Source organism: Ursus americanus, chromosome 34 (assembly GCF_024610735.1).
Source record: "Ursus americanus isolate L20-20 chromosome 34, mUrsAme1.1.p, whole genome shotgun sequence".
NCBI lineage: Eukaryota > Metazoa > Chordata > Mammalia > Carnivora > Ursidae > Ursus > Ursus americanus.
This window is the reverse complement of record NC_142160.1, coordinates 70,092-91,730: the sequence shown is the minus strand read 5'-3', so window position 1 is coordinate 91,730 and position 21,639 is coordinate 70,092. Positions and strand designations below refer to the sequence as shown.

General features: G+C 40.5%; 2 protein-coding genes across 4 annotated transcripts in view; one reads left to right on the top strand and one right to left on the bottom strand.

Annotated features, from left to right (window-relative positions):
• SLC71A2 (solute carrier family 71 member 2) overlaps positions 1-21,639 on the bottom strand; it is a 68,511-nt gene that overhangs the window by 22,145 nt on the left and 24,727 nt on the right. The window contains exons 2-3 of the mRNA XM_045772442.2: positions 16,241-16,336; positions 11,079-11,141 (exon numbers count right to left, since the gene is read on the bottom strand). Coding sequence (XP_045628398.1) covers positions 11,079-11,141; positions 16,241-16,336 — 159 coding nt within the window. The remainder of the gene's footprint in view (positions 1-11,078; positions 11,142-16,240; positions 16,337-21,639) is intronic.
• The window catches only part of LOC123776458 (uncharacterized), a 106,735-nt gene that overhangs the window by 68,517 nt on the left and 16,579 nt on the right, over positions 1-21,639 (top strand). The window contains exon 3 of one of the 3 annotated variants that reach the window (XM_045772447.2): positions 18,217-18,490. The exons of 1 other annotated variant lie outside the window; for it this stretch is intronic. In XM_045772447.2, the coding sequence (XP_045628403.2) occupies positions 18,217-18,322 (106 nt within the window). In that variant the 3' untranslated portion in view covers positions 18,323-18,490. Of the gene's footprint in view, positions 1-4,038; positions 7,726-18,216; positions 18,491-21,639 lie in introns of those variants that run through there. One more of the 3 variants, XM_045772444.2, reaches the window with a different exon arrangement.

The following is a 21,639-nucleotide window of genomic DNA, read 5'->3' as shown; positions in this document are numbered from 1 at the left end:
TGGACAGTTCTGATTCCAGACTTCACACAATGCTTTAAAATATGGAATGTATGCCATTTTTAAACAAAAAAATAAGAAGGCGGGACGTGTGGGTGGCTCAGTCAGTTAAGGGTCTGCCTTCGGGGTCCCGGGGTCCTGGGATTGGGCCCCACGTCGGGCTCCTCGCTCAGAAGGGGAGTCTGCTGCTCCCTCTTCCTCTCACTCTGCCCCTGCTGTGTACTCTCTCACTCTCTCAAATAAAATCTTAAAAAAAAAAAAAAATCCACATATAATTTTTGACTCCCCCAAAACTGAACTATTAAGAGCCTACTGCTGACCGGAAGCTTTATCAATAATGTAAATAGTCGATTAACGATATTTTGTATATTTTATGTATTATATACTGTATTCTTAAAGTAAGCTAGAGAAAAGAAAATGTTAGGAAAATCATAAGACAAAACACGTTTACAGTCCTGTACTGCATTTATCAAAGACCAAAAAAAAAAAAAAAAAAGCCTGCCTACAAGTGAACCCATGCAATTCAAACCTGGGTTGTTCAAGGGTCAACTGTACTTGCCTTTTGGAAAACATGAATTTCTAAAAATCAAAGACTTTTCCTATACCAGAGTGATTTCTTCACTACCTGATCTGGCCCTAGAACCTATTAGGCCACATTGTGAGAACAACAGATTGAGGGCATTTGTACCCTGACTGGTTGGGCAAGTACTTTTTCAGTCCCAAAGATGCAGGACACAATTTGCACACAAGAACAAAATGTTTAAAAATTAACACCAGACAGACCTCAAAGACCTTGTCTTCATCAGAAGAATGGCTGACTCTCATTACCACAGTAGTTATGCTCTATAAGGCTACCACGAACACTGAACTAGAGAGCGTGGAACGATTGCTCCTCAGGGAAACTCGCGTTAGTTTCCCGCAAGGCTCTGGTCACCTATTTTCATTAACCGATCAATACGCGACCATGATTTATGTGTGTTTCTGCTTAAAGACACTTTATGTAATACGTATTGTTGACTTATGAACAGTGAGCTGTGTACAGCACCATGACTCATGCCTTGCATGAGGCTTATCTGACAGGATATTCTCCGTTAAGGCACATCACAGACCTCCTTCCCCTAGACATACCGGTCAGTACTTCAGCACGACACTGGGGGACATTGTAAACAGCCAAATCACCAACAAAAGACACCCTGATGCAAAAAAATGTGGCACTAAATGGACCACAAAAAGCACACATGTACAGTATAAGACCTCAACCAAGCAGACAGAAATCTGACCTCAGCTACAAACGAATGGCTGGTAACTCACGCTCCCCCCCCCCACCTAGGTGCATGAATGATCACAAAAGCACTGTGTCGATGTGGGTTACAAATAAACTCAGTGAGTCGGTGGATTTGCAAATATGAAATCCAAACATGAGGAGGATCAACGGATACTATGCACAGCAAAACCAGTACTAGACGCAACCTGGTGTGTAGGAGTCCAGCTGCAGACGGCAAAATTCTCCAAGGTGCACACGGCCCCTGCAGTTAGTTAACTTCCCAGCGGGCATGGGTGTTTAAGGTGGCATAATTAATTGGCCAGTATTTTTTTTTAAGATGTTATTTATTTGACAGTGGGAAAGAGAGAACGCACAAGCAGGGGGGAGCAGCAGAGGGAGAGGGAGAAGCAGGCTTCCCACCGAGCAGGGATCCCAGACCTGAGATCATGGCCTGAGCCGAAGGCAGACGCTTAACTGACTGAGCCACCCAGGCGCCCTGGCCAGTATATCTGACAGGACGTTTAGGCTCTAATTAGAGTTTAGTGTTCAGTGAAATGCACCTATCCAATAAACATTTTAAAGCATACAAAGAATGACAAATACAACTCACCTGAAGCAAACACACCAGAATTTACACTTCACAGAGCCATCACAGAAGCTGTCCTTAACAGACGCAGTTGGCAAATACTTGACTAAAACAGCTGGGTCCATATTTTTAAAACTAAAACTGTTCATAATTAACTTTGCAAATGAATGTGAGGGAGCAATGGCTTCACTGAAGAATAGAGTACAAAGTCATTTAACTTCTTCTGAAAATTTTCAATTTTCCATGAAAAAGTTCACATACTATGATAAATTTTCCATACTCTTCAATAAGCTGTGAGGAACCTGCAACATGCAGACTTGGTTACCCCAAAGTCAGATCTGTTCATCTCGATCTTTCGTACAGTAATTTACTAATAATGACTTCTAGCTCATTTCTTAAGAGATCAAAGGGAAAATCATACACCGATGGAACTGTGTTATTTGTATAATTGACTAGTACAAATATTTTCACGTAAGAACAATATTAACACAGGGTCACCTCTCTGCCCTAGGACCCACTGAGACTCTGCACAGTGCAGAGCTTCCCTTCACAGGGCATGCATCAGTCAGTGCAAGAGGGCAAACGAGAAATGTGACATATAAAGTGATTTTAATTCAATTAAAGTTTGGAAAAGTGAATCTGCAAAGCTGGAGAAGGGTCAAAGAACAGTTGGTGCCAGAGACTTCAAGGAAAGAATGGCATGGGCAGGAGGGCCAGGGTGTGTTGTTTTGTTTTGAGGTAAAGGGAGAGAATAGGGAAGATTCACTAAAAGAAACAAAAAGCAGATGAAAGTGAAATTAAATTGTTTTAATTAAAACATAAGTAAACAGACTTTTCCTTAATCTTAGAAGTAGGGCCACTGCTTCAAATTCTGACTCCAAGAAGTTCTGTATGTTTTAAACTAACAGTAACAATAACTGCTAGCATCCAGATAAGCCAAACCTCCACGCCTTTCACACACACGTCCAACACCGAGAGGGAGGCACTAGCAGGGTGAGCAGCTAGCCCGAGGCTCACAGCAGCAGAGGCAGGATTCAGCTTGGATGTGAGGGGGCCCCAGAACCTGGGTCCTAACCCCTAAGCCTGCAATTCAAACCAATCATTAAACTACTCTGTTGACGTTTCAGGGTCTCCAACCTGAAACACAAAAAGTACTAGTCTTTCCTATTTATGGGCAATCTTACGTGTTTATTTTAGTTTTAGTTTGAAGATTTGTTTCAGAAGGCAGCGTGGAAAGCACGTGCACGCACAAGCAGGAGGGCCAGAGGATCCCAGGCAGGCTCCATGCTGAGTGTGGAGCCTAATGCAGGGCTCTATACCACGACTATGAGATCATGACCTGAGCTGAAACCAAGAGCTGGATGCTTGACTGAGCCACCCAGGTGTCCCACACCTGTTTTATTAAATGGATAAATTAGCAGTCTGTCATGAAAAGACTGTACTTAAAACTTACAAAGTCATTGCTCAAGTAGGTTGTTTGATAATTTTATTTACAGATAATAAAAAGGACAACCTTTAAATCCTTGTCCAAATAAAGAATTATTCCGTGTGTGTGTGTGTCTGTGTGTATGTAGGAAAACATTCTGGACTTACTAATACCAAAGAGTAGCTTGAGGGAACTTTAAAAATACCTTGTTTTTGATTTTTTAATTCTTAAAAACACCAACCAAGAGGCACCTGTGTGGCTCAGTCGGTTAAGCATCTGACTCTTGATTTCGGCTCAGGTCGTGATCTCAGGGTTGTAAGAGTGAGCCCCGTGCCAGGCTCCACACTCAGCAGAGAGTATGCTGGAGATTCTCTCTCCCTCTGCCCCTCCCCCCGCTCATGCACTCTCTCCCAAATAAATAAATAAATAAATAAATAAATAAATAAATAAACCTTTTAAAAAATTAACCAATGGGGCGCCTGGGTGGCTCAGTCATTAAGCGTCTGCCTTCAGCTCAGGTCATGAATCCCAGGGTCCTGGAATCGAGTCCCGCATCGGGCTCCCTGCTCTGCTGGGAGCCTGCTTCTCCCTCTCCCACTCCCCCTGCTTGTGTTCCCTCTCTTGCTGTGTCTGTCAAATAAATAAATAAAATCTAAAAAAAAAAAAATATATATATATATATATATATGTCAACCAAAAGTTTGTGTGTCCTTATGCTAAGCTACTATGCTAAGCACTGCTTGATGATCTAATTCATTTAAACAGCAGGAGACAGCTGAGCAGCAACTCCTGGAGTAGAGAAACTTGGGACATACCAAACACCCCTGAAGAGCATCCTGGCAGAAGGTCTACATGCCATTTCCTTCATCAGAGTTGGTGGTCAAGTGTAGACTGCGAAGCAGCTCATCTGCATGTGAACCCCTGCGGCCCCCCACTAGCTGGCCTGCTGGGTTTCTACTTTCTCCGCTTTCCCAAGCCTTCACTGGGATACAAAGGTAGACAAGATCATCACCTCCTGCTTTAGAGCCGCCCTCTCCATACTGACCTCTCTGAGCATAACCCAACCTCGACCCATGGCCGCTGTGTTTGGGTCTAATTTTGTAATAAATGTAAAACAAAGCTGCTAAGGTAAAGCTTCGAGAAGTTACAAGGCAGACACTGGGTCATCAGACCAACTGGTTTTAATGCTGAAGATGATTACAGTCACCGCACCTGCTGCTACTACCCAGCAGTCACAACCAGACTTCATCTGCCAAGTTACACCATGGCATCTCAGTCTGGTGTGGCTAAAACTACTACAATGGTGTCACCTTGGCCAGGCTACAGTACCCCATTATTTAGTCAAGTGCAGTGTGGGTGCTCCTGTGAAGGTATTTTGTTGCAGTTGGTTTCAAAGTAAAGGGTATTACTCTCAATAATATGGGGGGAGGCTCGTCCAATTAGTTGATGGTATTAAGAGCAAAATCTGAGGTTTCCAGGAGAAGAAAGAGTTCTGCCTGCCCTCCATATCTTAGACTTGCTAGCCCCCATTTCATGTGAGTCCATTCCTTAAAATAAACCTTTTAATATGTTATTCATCTCTTAATACTAATGAAAAGAAAAAACAGCAAAATATTTACTAATGTTTATTTACACTGTAATTTAAAACCTTAAGAAATGAAGTGTTTTATTTCCTTATAAAAAACTTATCAAGAGTCACTTGAACAGTGCTTGCCTTCCTACAAAGCCCTATAACATATGATGTGCAGTGAGTAACTTCTGTGCATTGGCAAACTGTCAGATGCCTTTCTACATCTGAATCAACTTCCAACATTTTGTCCTTTGTGTTTTCAATGTCATGAAATACCATCTCTGAGAGTTCCTTCAATGTGAAGCATTTTGCTGACATCACTTCCCCTGGGACATCTTCATCACACTGTTCTCCTTCATGCTGATGAATTTATCTTTACTACGTTCCTCTGGCTGTACGCCCCAACCAGCTCATTCCTTCTATAATTCTGCAGAGGTCCTATCTGAATTTCACCTCTAGCATGATCGGTAATTACTTAACTGCACTTCCACCCTTGCTGGCCAGTTCCTTTCCAATGATCCATTTCTGTACTGTCATATGGGTTTATCACTGGAGACAAGGAGGCAACACAGCTACACGCTTTGCTGTCTGTGCAGGAACTGAGAGATGCAGAGTGACCGGGCACCAACGTTTTGAGGTGCCGAGGACGGTCACTGATCACGACGTTCTTCCGTTGTTTATGGAGTGTTCTGCGGACCGAGGAGCTAGCTGCAGTTCATACTTTGTGCATTACTCACAGTTAATATACCATAGTAATGGAGATCTGAGCTGTATTGTTGCAGGGGGCTGGTATTTTTTAACTGAACTTGAATAACTGAAATTTGTGCATACTGGAACGTGCAAAAACGGGGCTGCCTATACTTCATGTAGTTTTTAATGTTGCAGAGAAATTATTATGATATAATCAGTGATTACTGATACAAGAACAAAGATAAATTGTTACAGTCTCTGTGTAAGCTGGATCTTGACTATTTAAAAATGCACAGAAAAAGACTGGAAAGGGGGCGCCTGGGTGGCGCAGTCGTTAAGCGTCTGCCTTCGGCTCAGGGCGTGATCCCGGCGTCCTGGGATCGAGCCCCACATCAGGCTCTTCTGCTAGGAGCCTGCTTCTTCCTCTCCCACTCCCCCTGCCTGTGTTCCCTCTCTCGCTGGCTGTCTCTCTCTGTCAAATAAATAAATAAAATCTTAAATAAATAAATAAAATCTTAAAAAAAAAAAAAGGAAAAGAAAAAGACTGGAAAGAAATATTACATCAAGAATATTTACTGAATATCTGGGGCGCCTGGGTGGCACAGCGGTTAAGCGTTCTGCCTTCAGCTCAGGGCGTGATCCCGGCAGTCTGGGATCGAGTCCCACATCAGGCTCCTCCGTTATGAGCCTGCTTCTTCCTCTCCCACTCCCCCTGCTTGTGTTCCCTCTCTCGCTGGCTATCTCTATCTCTGTCAAATAAATAAATAAAATCTTTAAAAAAAAAAAAAAGAATATTTACTGAATATCTGTCATTTGCCAAGAACTGTTCTAGGTGCTGAGGACAGCAGTAAGCAAAGCAGACAAAAATTCATGCCTTCAAGTAGGTTCTAGTCCAAAAGAAAAAGGTTGAGAAGGACACACAATAACAACATAAAGCAAAACACATATCATGTCAGAGGTGAAATTATAACCCTTTTGGAGAAAAACAAAGCAGAGAAGAGGGACTGAAGTGATGAGGTTACATTATTCTAGACAACGGTCAGTAAAGGCTTTACTAAAAAACGACATCTGGGTGAAAAGCTAAGGGTTCCGGAGTGAGGTCAGAATCTGGGGGGAAAGCAATCAAACAGAAAAAAACAGAACCTACAAAGCCCTCAGGCAAGCACAGGCTAAGGAAGCTTTGCTGGGAACAAGGTCGGCAGGGAGTGCAGAAGAGAACAGGGATGATGCCAGAGGAGAAAATGGAGTGGGGATGGGATTGGTTAAGAATGCCACAAGCTGGCTTGTATTTTATCAGAATCCTATCGAAAGCAGACCAGGAAGTGTTTTCATTACAGATCTATTTTGAAGGTACAACCACAGAGTCTGCTGATGGAATGGTTTTGGGAAGAGAAAGGAGTCAACACTGACTCCAGGGATTTTGGTCTGAGTGAGAATGGCATGACCAGTAATTAAAATGAGGAAGGCTTAGGAGGTCAGGCAAGAGAGGAAGATCAGGAACTTAGTTCTGGCATGTCAACTTTGAGATGCTTATCAGACAAGGAAAGAGAGGTGTCAGTAAGGCCACTGGGTATGCAACTCTGGAGTTCTGGACTAAGGTCTAGGAAGATATTTGAGATGTGAAAGTGGTTAAGTCTGATAATGTCATCTAGGGAGTGAGTGTAGAGATAGAAGAAACTGTTGTCCAAGGCTTGAGTCACCCATATTTCAGAAGTCTAGGGGACGAAGAACACATACGACTTGCCAGAGAGAGGGTTAGGAAAGACGTTAATTCGAAAACAAAATTAAAACAATCAAGTCACCCTATGATCCAGCAATTCCAGTACCCCTTGGTGTATTCCTAGGGTCAGGTAAAAACATAGGGCCACATGAAACTTGTATACAAATGTAATGTTCACAGCAGTTATTACTACTCAGGCCAAGAAGCGGATGCAATCCAAATGTCCATCACTAATGAACAGATGAACTGTGAATGTTCATACAGTGGAATATTATTTGGCCATAAAAAATGAAGTACTAACATGTGCTACAACACAGGTGGGCCTGGATGACAGCATGGAAGTGAAGGAAGGCAGTCACAAAAGACCATTTTATAGTATGATTCCATTTTTTTTGAAGTGTTTTAAGGTTTGTTTGTTTTATTTATTTATTTATTTATTTATTTATTTATTTTTATTTATTTATTTATTTATTTATTTATTGGGGGGGGGAGCACGCACAGGCAGGAAGGAGAAGCAGACTCCACACTGACCGAGCGTGGAGCCCAACACGAGGCTCAATCTCACAACCCTGAGATCATGACCTGAGCTGAAACCAAGGTCAGACGCTTAACCAACAGACACCCAGGCGTCCTAGTATGACTCCGTTTATATGAAAAGTCCAGAACACGCAAATCTATAGAAGCAGACAGATCTGTGCTTGCCTGCAGCTGAAGAAGATGGGGGCAAATGAGGAGTGCCTGCAGTGGGTACAAGAGTCCTTGTCTGGGGAGATGAGAACGTTCTAAACCTGACAGTGTGCTGACAGCTGTACAAGTCTGCAAACACAGTAAACCCGTGGGATGTACACTTTTAGTGGGTGACGTGCATGGTGTGGGAATTTTATCTGAATAAAGATGCCGGAGAAGAAACCTGAAACTGGAGAATTCACAGACCTGTTTCCTCTTTTATCTTTTATGGGTGCTCACCCCAAATACAAACTTTCTCATCCATGCATTACGACAGTAAACTTAACAAAGTTCAAGTTAGCCGCGGAAAATCTACAAAGAAAGAAAACTGCACATCATCCCTAACTCCATCTGCTTTAACGCTTCAGGTGCCTCCATTTTAACCACATTTCCCCCCTGCTCATACGCATGTATTCTGGTCAAAACAAACCCAAACCCTTACTGGAGTCTTACGACTCTCCGGCGCACACATTATGTGGTATTCTTCACGTACCGATGGCATCATACGGCTGTGCCACAAAGTACTTCTCATTTTAAGGCATTTTAATTGCTCCCATGGCTATTATCACAAACAGCCCTTTACCTGACTCTCTGAATAACTATTTGATTAGAATAATTTTCTAGAAATGGAATTGCTTTGTTAGTGAATATTTTGAAGTTCTTTAAACACTGCTTTCCGGGAAAGCTATACCAATTTATCTTCTCATCAACCATGTGTGGGGCCAATTTACCACAAAATGAACTAGTATTGTCAGTTTAAACTTTTCTACCAATGTCTATGTGAAAATATAATCTCACTTCATTTGGGATTCATTGCTTACTAGTGATAACCCTATTTTAACGCTGACATCTCTTGGAAACTGCTAGCTTACATTCTTCCTTGCCCTTCTGGGATATCAATCATTTTCACAACATTTTACTTTGAGAGCACATTTATGTACTCCTCCTTCTATTCCACATGTTGCAAACAACATTTTGTCCTTTGTCTTAATTTTTATGGTGGTTTTGATTTACCAAAGTTAAAATACTTATGTAAATGACTCAATCTTTTCCTTTATAAATTCTTTTTCTAAGAAAAGAAAATCTTTTCCCAAACTGGTAAGAAAATGGTTACCAAGACTTCCTTCTAATGGTTTTTTGTTTTTTACATATTTCTCTTTGCAACATTTTATTCAGCACATGAAGGTATTGTGCTAATAGCTTTACAAATACTAGCTCATGTAATCTGTAAAATCACCCTGTTACAAAGATCTTTTTTTTTTCTTTTTTAAAGATTTTATTTATTAGAGAAAGACCGAGTGGGGGGGGGGGGTGAGAAGGAGAGAGAATCCCAAGCAGACTCCTCAGAGCATGGAGACCAGTGTGGGGCTCGATCCCACGACCTCTGTGACTACGGTAACAAAAGTAGTATGTGCAGAACAGAGATTTAAAGCTAAAGCAATCTGAAGCCACATTCGCTTCACTCTGCTCACATGCACATTAATCTTTTTTTTTTTTTAATTTATTTATTTGACAGACAGAGAGACAGCCAGCGAGAGAGGGAATACAGCAGGGGGAGTGGGAGAGGAAGAAGCAGGCTCCCAGCGAGGAGCCTGATGTGGGGCTCGATCCCAGAATGCTGGGATCACGCCCTGAGCCGAAGGCAGGCGCTTAACGACTGAACCACCCAGGCGCGCCAACATGCACATTAATCTTAACAGAGCTACACTTCGCTGTAGGTGCTATCATCTTATCCCTACCCCTAACACAATAACCCATCATTACAGGACAGAAGTCCTTATTAAAGCTCAATTAGCTGAAGTTCTATATACTGAAGTGGAATAAGCCAAAGCCACTGTTCAAGCCCCTGAATCAAGCCAAACGCCTGTGTTTTGCATTTTTTTAGAATAACACTGTAGGTGTCTCTAGGTCAAAGTGTAGCATGCTACTTGGCTTCAGAGTGCCGACCTAGCTGCTTTTACTTTGCAGAACCAGAGTAAAACACATTTTATTAGCTAGTCAATAAAATAAAAAGATCTATGGAGTAACTTCCCCAAGAATCTACTATAAGGATAAATGTATGTTATATTTTTATTAATGCATTCTCTCATTTATTTTTTCTTTTTATCTATGCTGATCACAAACAGGTGCTTAAATGACTACATGCCAGATTCTTGATAATATTCCTCTTCTCAATGAGTACTAAAAACTTCTTGCTTCAACCTTTATTTAAAATGCCACTTTAGGGGTAACCTGGGTGGCTCAGTCGGTTAAGTGTCCGACTTGATTTTGGCTCAAGTCATATCTCAGGGTGGTGAGACATTGGGCTCAGTGCGGAGTCTGCTGGAGATTCTCTCCCTCTGCCCCTCCCCCCACGCATGCTCACTCTCTAAAATAAATACATCTTTAAAAAAATAAAAAAATAAAATGCTGTTATTGTAAGCATTCTCAAATTCTTTTAGAAAATAGGAAAAGAATAAATAACATTCATTACAAATAATGCTGCTCAAAGCTGCAAATTCAGCAAATTACTAGGGTATAATTTTAAGTGTGCTCCTCAGCTCACAGGTCAAGTCCATCTAAGCTGGGAGGGACCCATCAGACACTGTTCCCGTATACTATACTATGAAGTGGGACTAGAACACAACCTTCTATTTTAATCTCTCATTTACAAGCTTTTCTGAAAAATATCACATTAAAATTTAAACAATGAATTAAGGCTAATTAATTACACAGTTGAGAACTTAGCTGCGACGGGAACACAAACAAGCTTTGACAAAAGACTACCATATAGTTGACGAAATCTTGATGCTGCCTTCTTCCTCAATACAAGAGTCAATCTCAAAAGTAGACAAGAACATGAGAGTGCAATTAAAAGCCTCACATAATTAAACTCTTTAGAGACTGCTGTGTACATGTTAATAAAAATGAAGTACTGCTTTTACCAGTAAACCGTTCTATGCCTTATGGACTTGGGTTGTATTTCACTTTGACATTGATAATCCAAGTGAAAGTTTAGAACAAACAGTGATTATTTACTTCCCATTTAAACTTCCAGAGTTAAGTGACTAAGGATTCCTGCCTCTGGTTCCTTGTGAACCACACAAACACTGTTCTTACCTTTACACCTTGAATGAGACCATTCATGAGGAATGTGTGCTGAGGAAATGTTTCATGCAGAACCTACAAGAAGCAAACAGACACCAAGAGAAATTCAGAAACAAAATAAAGGGAAAGATTTTTGCCTCTGTTAATGTTAGGTTAGGTAAATAAGATGAACCCTGGAATGAAAACATTTTAAGTATCAGTGAAATATGGAAAATATCCTAGAAGTACAAAAACATAAAAAATAACGAGGCAGAAATCTAAATAAGGCAAGAACTACATGGGAGCACTCAGGTGCTTTTCTTACAAAAGCATCTGCCGCAAACATAAATTGTTAATTGGCTACACCCTTCACCACCACCAATTTCAAGCAGGTACCACAAAAGGTTACATAAGCTCAAGGATGAACCCGCAGCCCAGCTTCCTGTAACCGAGGCAGTCCAGGAACCCTCAAGCCTTAAATCTGGATCATAGTGATTCCAGACTGGTAGCATCTCTGGTTGGCTAACACAAAAAATCTAAAATCAATCCTGAGGGGCGCCTGGGTGGCACAGCGGTTAAGCGTCTGTTCGGCTCAGGGCATGATCCTGGCGTTATGGGATCGAGCCCCACATCAGGCTCCTCCGCTATGAGCCCGCTTCTTCCTCTCCCGCTCCCCCTGCTTGTGTTCCCTCTCTTGCTGGCTGTCTCTATCTCTGTCAAATAAATAAATAAAATCTTTAAAAAAAGTTAAAAAAATAAAATCAATCCTGAAAAGGCATCATCTAGGCTTCAAATCAACCATACATGTATTTTTTTCAAATAAAATGACCAGGACATAATCAAAGGTAATCAGATACAAAAGGAAATATGACACTATGAGCAAGAAACAGCAAGAAAGAATATATATATATAAATAAAAATATATAAATAATAGAAAGAGACTCTCAACGACCTCCCATTCTGGAACTACTTAACAGAAATAATGTAAAATGAATATGCTTGGGGCACCTAGGCAGCTAGTTGGTTAAGCATCTGACTTTGGCTCAGGTCATGATCTCAGGCTCCTCATTCAGCAGGGAGTCTGCTGCCCTCTCCCTCTGCCCTCCCCTCACTGGTCCGTGCACACACACACACTCTCTCTCTCTCAAATAACATCTTTAAAAAGAAAAATGAATATGCTTAGTATATTCCAAGACATAGAAAATAAGCTTGAAATTTCTGAACTACAAGCTGTAAGAAAAGTGCACAGATTTTAAAAAGAACAAAAATTCCAAAACACGGGTGCCTGGGTGGCTCGGTCATTAAGCGTCTGCCTTCGGCTCAGGGCGTGATCCCAGAGTCCTGAGACTGAGCCCCACATCAGGCTCCTCCGCTATAAGCCTGCTTCTTCCTCTCCCCCTGCCCCTGCTTGTGTTCCCTCTCTCGCTGGCTATCTGTCAAATAAATAAATAAAATCTTAAAAAAAAGAAATTCCAAAACAGAAAAGAATGTACTGACTTCAGTTAGGAACTCACTCAATGGAGATGTTTAACAAGATTAGAAATGGCTGAGAATTACTGAACCCAAGAGAGTAACAGAAACTATCCAGAATGCAGCATGGAGAGACAGAACGATAAAAAATAAAAGAGAAAGTAAAAGACACAAAGGATCCTGTAAGAAAGTATGATACAACTTTAATTAAACTTGTCTTGTAATGCGAATGAGGCAGACACAACATTTCAGGAGCCAATGGCTGAGAATGTACTAGAACCAATGACAGACATTAGGGCAAAGATTAAAGCAGAATAAATTCTAAGCAAAATAAAAAGAAATCCAAACTCACAATCAGAAAACCAAACCAAAACAAAACAAAAAGCAGCAAGAGAAATACAGACTGCCTTCAAATGAGCAACAGCTGAGATATCTTCCTAACAGTAACAATGGAGCCCAGACAAGAAGCATGCTACTCTGTCATCAACGTAACGAGGAAAAGACGACAAATGCCAACCTACAATTCTACCTGGTTAAAATGTGCTTTGAGCACAATTTTTAACCTAGCAAAAACTTATAGTAGTGAGTCTACTAACTTATGGACTCCACCTAACGAGATTTAAAAAGTGTACTTCCACAAGAAGGAAAATAGTCCAGATGTAAGACCTGAGATACAACATGAAATAAACAGCAAAGACAATGGTGGATATAAATGAACAGTGATGCACACAACAAAACAATGTGTCCTGTAGGTTTTATTCTTAATTGTGTGGAATTAGAAGACTTAATGACACTAGAATAAACGAGGTAAATAAGCATGAAGTGTTTACATTCCTTCAACTCATTCGTGTTGACACTGCCGCCCTGGATGAGGGTGAAGATACCGACATCAGACTTCAGTAAGGTCGCGTGGAATGCTATGAAAGTAAAACGCATTCACAGAAATTATTCCAACCTTTCCCCTAACAAGATTATTCTTAAGGTTTAGGAAAGGTTTGTCATCTCAGCTAGTGGCATTTGAACTCTACCTCTCTGTACTGGAAAAATAGGAAAGAAAATAAAGGACAGCAAATATCTCAGTTCTCAAAAAAATCTCAAATATTAATATGTAGGTACTGTTCTGTATCCCCACCTCCTTACTTCAGACTGGTTTTCTCACCCGATGGAAACAGGACAGAGTGCTGGCCACTAGTTTTAGCTGGAAAAACCCACACATGAACCATCATCCTAACAGTTACACCACAGTGGGTGACAGATACAGGAGGCCAAACCCCAACATAAAGGAAGAGGATAAACAAACTCCTGCTGTAATGAAGTAAACCCTAAATTTTGTCTCTTATCAAACAACCTAACATTATCAGTTCTCTGTCCAACCAGAAAAGGGAGGAGGTAGAGGGGATATGCCAGAGAAAATCTTTTTTTTCCCCCAAAAGGAGGAAGGAGCTAGCCCCACCCCATCAGAACAGAAACAGGTAGCAAACTGTGGTGTAAAGGCTAAGGGAGATAGACAGTAAAGGACACGTAGCTTAATTTAGCAACACCAAGAGCTCAGAAAAAAAGAGAATGTGGGCGCCTGGGTGGCTCAGATGGTTAAGCGTCTGCCTTCGGCTCAGGTCATGATCTCCAGGTCTTGGGATCGAGTCCCATGTCCGGCTTCCGGCTCACCAGGGAGTCTACTTCTCCCCCTCCCCCTGCTCTCTCCCTCTCTCTCAAATGAATAAATAAAAATCTAAAAAAAAAAGAAAGAAAAGAAAAAAAGAGAATGAACCCACCTATTAACTCAGCAACACTTCTTCTATGACAATATAGTGTGTCAGAGTGATGCTAGCAACCCTGCACTCCTCACACATGTTTATTTTAACCAAATCTTTGCAAGCAGCAAAACCACTCAGAAACTGCAAAGAAGAAATAAAGCAGCAGTTCTAGCTGGCTTCTCAGGCTGCATTCCAGGGTCTAACAAGGACAAAGAACCCCTAGGAAAATTATCTGCATTGGGCAGTAAGAAGAAAGGCACATAAAATTAAGTAATTAAAATTAAAAGGGATCTGACAATCTGGTCTAGGGCCAAAAAGGTCCCCAAAGATTTTAACTGTCTGGAAGGTGGTTTTAGAATTTCTTAAAAGGCCTCAAAAACATTAAAGTATTCTTCACTTTGCTTTGAATTCTTACTAGAGCATGATTATAGGATGAAGTCTATACTGAGAAACCTGCTGAACTACTACAGCAGATTTCTGGTTGCATTAGAAAAATACTATTTAAAACACTTAACACACAAGTGGGCAGGGGGTCGGGGAATTAAGTAACACAGTTCCTTACAATGAGTAGCCTGGTGTGTCTATATTCATACTGAAAATATGTCTCAAAGAAACAATCCCTCAAGGACACATGTGTGCCTACAATGCATATACTTATTATTCAAAGAATATCTACTGAGCACCAATTATGTCATAGGCAGTCCAAAACAGTGGTGAACACAGCGGGCTCATGAAATTTAAAATGGGGACCACTTACCCCCTTTAACTAATAACCAATTACCTTCTGTAGTAAAGCATTAAGAAGGAAAAGGTAGCGTAATGAGAAAGAATAAAATAGCGGTTTAAGAACACAGGCAATCTTTTAAGTTGACTGTTCCATCCAAGCTGTCATTTTAATTAATTAATCAAATTTTATTTTAATTGCACCAGAAGAATTAAAAATAACAAAGTCTTACGTAAGGCTAATAGCCACACTTTAAAGTTCCCTGTTTTCTAAAGCTAATCTCGGAACAAAGTTGATCTGTATCCAAAGGGATTCAGATTCTCTGATAAGGCAAAATGGTGACTGGGAAGAGTTCACCACCACAGATTTTTAAAGAACAATTTAAGACAACTGAAATGTAAGGCCAATTTAAAAATATCTTTTTCTTCAATTTTAAAATATTTTTATTAGAATTGTAAGTGATTGGGGTGCGACTGGGTGGCTGAGTCGAGTAAGTGTCTGACTCTTGATTTTGGCTCAGGTCATGATCTCAGAGTCCTGAAACTGAACCTGGTGTCGGGCTCTGTCCTCAGCCCGGAGTCTGCTTCTCTCTCTCCCTCTGCTCGCACACACGCGTGCACATGCACTTTCTCTCTCAAATAAATAAAATCTTTTAAAAAAATAAAATAGTAATTAAGCACCAAAATCTACAGGCCAATCCTTTCTTAAGCATCTCCCTTCCTCTAACCACAACACATATCAAACATCTACGTTCTTGCTAAGAAATTCAGTACAGCCTCTGCGAAGAAGTGGCTATAGGGAAGTTAGCTATCAAATATGAAATCTGAACATTCTTACAATGATCACTTTCACTGTTCCAAGGTACTTACCAATCTATTTACTATGTTCTCAGTCAAAGGCCATTACATCCATACAAGGTAAGTTACAAAGTTCAACAAAACGTTGCAGTGGTTTCCCCAGTGCATCTTCACCGTCTTCCTAAATACCTACAGTTCACTCACAGCACATCCAAGATTCCGGTTCAGTGGGAGGGCCTTGCTGCCCAAGAATACTGAACGTGCACCCCAGGTGTCTTGTTGCAGGTAGTTCACAGTCTACACAGTGGACACAACCCAGTGGAATAAACAGTCTAAAAGCGCTGTCAAGAGGTTCTCTCAAACACAAAGCTAAACATTTGGCCCTGGGGGTAGTTGCTTAAGAGCCTCTGATTTGCTTTCATGAACAAGGACCTGTTCAGCAATACTTACAGTTAACATTGGAGTTGTCAACAAGCCCCACGCAAAGAATTCAAGGAAGATGACAATAGCAGCATGGTATACACTTGGTCTGCCGAAGCCTTGTAGCTAAAAAAGGAAGAAAGTTATTATGAAAAATAGCAGACAGATAAAAGAAATCCATTTTGCTAAAATGATATCTAACACACAAAATAAATGCCGCATTAAATAAGCGTAGGGCCTATCCATGTAATATATGATAAAACTTCATTGTGTGGCATCCCTGATTCCTCACCTAGCCACAGAAGGTGCCAAAGTTACCATCAATGCAAATAACTGAGCTCTGGTTGAGAGTCAACTAGGTCTTTAAGAGACTGAGGTTCCAAGACCCGACTATTTTGTCTCTTACCAATTACGTGTTCCTCAGCAACTTGGCCTTTCTAAGCCTGGTTTCTCTAGCTATGTAAAGAAAGAGGTGGGCAAGTGGTCACTTCCTCAAAAGCTTCAAGGGCAGCACAGATGATTTAAATGATGGAGGAAGGAAGAACAATAAGGAAAACACAGTCCATACCAAGGGGTCAAAATCCAGCTTTCTGTTTCTGGTATCTATTCTGTTAGTTGTCTGCAGTTTAACACTTCTGGAGATAAATCTAAAATTCTCTTCAACTTCACACTGATTCTGTGACAATGCTTATTACAAGATTAGATGCCTTACTACCACCTGGTAGTAACAGGAAGTGATGCTTGCAAAAGACTCTGTAAAACCCTCACTATTCCTATGCTTATATTTTTAAGTCTTTAAAAGGTAGAAGTAAATATGCATCATTTCACTGGAATCTAATCATAAGGAAATGATCAGACAAATCCAGACTCTGGGAAATTCTACAAGATAACAGGCACAGTCTCCTTAAAAATGTCAATGTCATAGAAGATGACAGTAAAGGTCAGGAGACTCATACATCTTGAAAGAGGCAAGAGTCACAATGACGAAATGCGGGATCCTGGACTGGATCCTGGAGGAAAAGGGAATAAAGGATAAAATATGAATATGGACTTTCCATTAGGTAATCATATGGGTGTTCCTGATGTCTGCAACTTACTGTCAAATGGTTTGGCAAAAACAACAACAACAAAAAACAAAGGTACATACATACTTCCTAGAGCAAATGTCAAAAAATGCTAACTGCTGAATTTTGATGAAGGAAATATAATTTTACTTTGAATTTTTTTGTAGTTTTGAAAATTTTCAGAGCCAAGAACAAATGTTCTTAAAAATATAAACTTGCAAATCTCTAAATTTTTGCAATGTCCAATGAAAGGTACCTTTAAATGCCATTAAACAACACATCTGCAAAAACAGAAAGCATTTTACAAAGTTTAAAAGAAAAAATATTTAAGTATCTAATAACTCACCCCTTCCAAACCAAAAGGCCTTGAACATAACCTTCAAAAAGTATTAGTTTTCAACAGTCCTTTACCAACAGAATAGTGAATGGAAACGGCAGGAACTACTCAGCCTCTGCCCCTGATTAAGTCGTTCTAGCTGCTAGAGACAGAAACTTTGCCGTTACCCTTGACTTGCCCCACACTGCCCTCCATCTAACCCTCTACCACTTCTGGCCCAGGTCATAGACTGGCTTCCTACCCTTCCTCCTTCACCCACTGCACAGCAGCCAGGGTCCCCATATAAATGTAAATCAGATCCTGGCAACTCCTCGGGCTCCACCCTGTCAGACTTCCAGGGCATTCAGCCCCACCCACATCCCACTAGTCCAAGGAGGTCCCCACAGCTCCCTATCCCCGTGTTATGCTCTTACTGTTTTCTAGAGGATTTCCAACAAACTTTAGGATTCATTTTTGTCTACTGCCCATGAAATGGTAATTTAAATGCTATGAAGGAAAGGATTTTTGTCTTTGTTCAATGACGTAACCAAATAGCCCTTCTCTCTGAGATGGAAAAAGAATCTCATCTTCAGAGACTAACATCTTTTCTCTGATCTTTTAAACAGCAAAACCCAAAACGCAGAAAATTTTTTGAAGCAGACGGCCCAATTTCTTCAACAAGGAAATGGTGTGGGCAAAGAAAAAAAGAAAAAGGAGGGAGAACTATGTTAGTATATAAATTAAAAGAAATTTAGGAAAATATTAACCAAAAGCAGTATTGTAGGACTTTGGGGTTTGACTCAAACTACCCGGAAAAAAGACAATTCTGAGACAATCATGGAAATTTGAAAATGGACTGGATATTAGCTGGTTCTAAAGAATTATGCTCCTGGGGCGCCTGGGTGGCAAAGCGGTTAAGCGTCTGCCTTCCGCTCAAGGCGTGATCCCGGCGTTACGGGATCGAGTCCCACATCAGGCTCTTCCGCTGGGAGCCTGCTTCTTCCTCTCCCACTCCCCCTGCTTGTGTTCCCTCTCTCGCTGGCTGTCTCTCTCTGTCGAATAAATAAATAAATAAAATATTAAAAAAAAAAAAAGAATTATGCTCCTTGTAATAATGGTATTGAAGTAAGGTGTGTTTTTAAACAATCCTTATAGCTCAGAGATACACACTTATGTATTTGTCTGTAAAATGAGTTATGTTTAGAACCTTTCAAAACCTACAGGAAAAAAACTGTATAAGTGGTGGCAAAAACGCATTTAAAAAAAGTAAATTAGCGTATACACATTTACTAATAATTCCTAGTTATTTGGGTAAAAATTCTGATAGTCACCAACCCAAGTGTAGTCACACTACAAAACAACTGCTTCTGAACGCTGTTGTGAACCTGTAAATAAATAGCCCAACTACTGCTCTTGCATCATTTCATTTATTAAGTATCACGCATACAAGAATCTCAAAAAACTCTGAAAACAGTGCACAAAAGGAAGCATAAGAAGACAACTCTATTTCTCATTTGCCGTTTCCATGGTTTGGTGCTCTCGGAGGCAATGAAGCTCTATTTACGGAGACCAATGGGATAGAGATCCATGTGGTGGCAATGCTGATTACACATAAAAACAGATACACACTTTAATCTGTGTGATGTATTTTTAGGATATTACGCTATTTTAACACCTTCCAAAAAAAACAGACAACCCACCTTTTTGTTTACGTATTATATATTTAGATGTATCAATTAGAAATTGTTTAACAAAGACCTCTTCTAAAATGCAAACACTTTCTCATTCTCACCTCTACGCAGATTACTTTAACTATCAACTACTCCTAGCCAATACCAGTGATACGTGAGAGAAATGTACTAGGACAGGCAGGCAGGCCTTGGTATAGTGGGAACTTTAGTGTGGGCAACGGGATATAAGGAGGTGACAAAAATAAATCTGCCTTCCTTCCAATTCTTCCTAAGCTCTTGGTGGCCAGTATGCTGATGAAAAAAAGTATCACAAGTTTCTCCCTTAAATTATCTGAGCTTGTCAGAAAAACTTTAACAAAACCTAACCAATTATTTCCAGTTGGGCCTGATCTAGTGCAGCCTCTCTGGATCAGTTCGAAGTCTCCTCTGTCCATCTGCCCTTTTATACATCAGTACAGAACATCGAGAGAGGTTTCGATGATAAGTGTGTGGTGATGTCTTTATTCATTCACACTACCATCCCTCCTACAGAGGATTGCAATGGCCTCTTACCTCTACCTTGACTTCTCTTCCCTGCCTTCTCCAAATCTTTCTTGATACCACACTCAGAGTGATCATTCTAAAATACGTATGTCATCCTATGACACCTGCAGAAGACTGCAAAGACGACTGACCTACAGATTCCGAATCTCATTCCTGTGCACATCATCTTTTTGCAGTATGACTGTGCTGCCTATGCCATCAAAAGGTGGAGTCTATTTCTCCACTTCCCTGGATCTGGGCTGGCTTAACAACTTGACTCAAACCAACAGATGTCAGGTGAAGTGACAACACAGACTTCTGACCTTAGGCCTCCAGACGCCTTCAAGACTGCATGGAAATGCCTGCCCAGCACAGAAGGATGAAAGCATGAGTCCTGGGCCAACCAGTGAACAGCCATTACTCGCTGCCTGAAAGAGGAACAAGGCTGTCTCAGGTCACCCAATTCCATCAAGCCTGCAAATGACTACAGAAGCATGAAGAACTCCAAACAAATCCAGTGAAGAACCCCAAGCTGAAGAATGGTCATAAATGGCCACTGTTTTAAAGCCACTAAATTTGGGGGTAGTTTCTTATGTAGCAATCATTAAGTGATACACCCCCCCTTGATTAAGTTTAAACTCAAAACTTTCTTGAGACCCCTTTTGTAGTTCTCCAATCTCATCCCTCAGTCCACACATAATTGTGAAAATCCATAAAGGGAAACCTCTCTAAAACGGAGACAGAAGGCCCTCCCACCAGAATGCGAACTGATGACTCTCCTAGCATACTGAAGTTAGCCTGTAGGTGAATAAAAGACATGGTCCCCAGCATTCTGTTTAAAAGACCCTATACTATGCATCATAGGAAATACTCAGCACTGAGTATTTTTTTTCTAATTTGAGAAATTAACATTGTATTGCTTGAGAGGGAAAACAACTTCTAGACTCAGTCCTGTTAACTAACCCCACCATAGTTCTCTCCCAAAGAGAAGTGACTAGAGGTTTAACATCACTCTGGCTATTCAGAAGTTTATAACTAGTAATCAAAACAAGACACTGTGCAAAACAAGCATTCCCTGAGATTTCATTCGAAGTAGAACACAGCAACCAACCAATGATTCACTGCACACATATCGCTGAAAGTCAGCTGATGAGCCTTAACACAAAGAGGCAGAATACCGAACTTGTGAAAGCCAGTATTAAAGGGATACATAATTGCACTCAGCATTTTTATAAAGCAGGAGACAAATGAGACTATTGTCTTTTTGCATTATTTTGTATAGAATAAATATACATAGAAATTATAACTGTTACACTAATATACGAACACTGTAAACCCTTAAAGTAAGGGAATATACACGTCTATTCCCGTAGGTATTCACAATGTTAGAAATCGGTCATGTATTTTTATGCATGTACATTCACATGGTAAAAACATACTTTTTCATAACTGGTAACAGAATATACATGTTGCCTTTTTTTAACCTTTATCTATTTATCTCCACGTCACTGCATGCAAATCTTCATTCTTTATAATGGCTATACAGTATTCCACTGTATGAATGTACCATAATTTTAACCATTCCACTATTGATCTTACTATGGAATTTCCACTTTTAATGTTGCTGCAATTAATAGTTTTTATTTTTAAACAATTTATTGTTTTAAAGATTTATTTATTTTAGAGAATGTGCAAGAGTGGGGCGGGGGGGGGGGGAGTTGTGGGAGGGGAGCAGAGGGAGAAAGACCCTGATGACCTGAGCCGAAACTAAGAGTCAGATGCTCAACCAATTGAGCCGCCCGCTCTATTTTTAAACAATTAAAAACCTACAGAAAA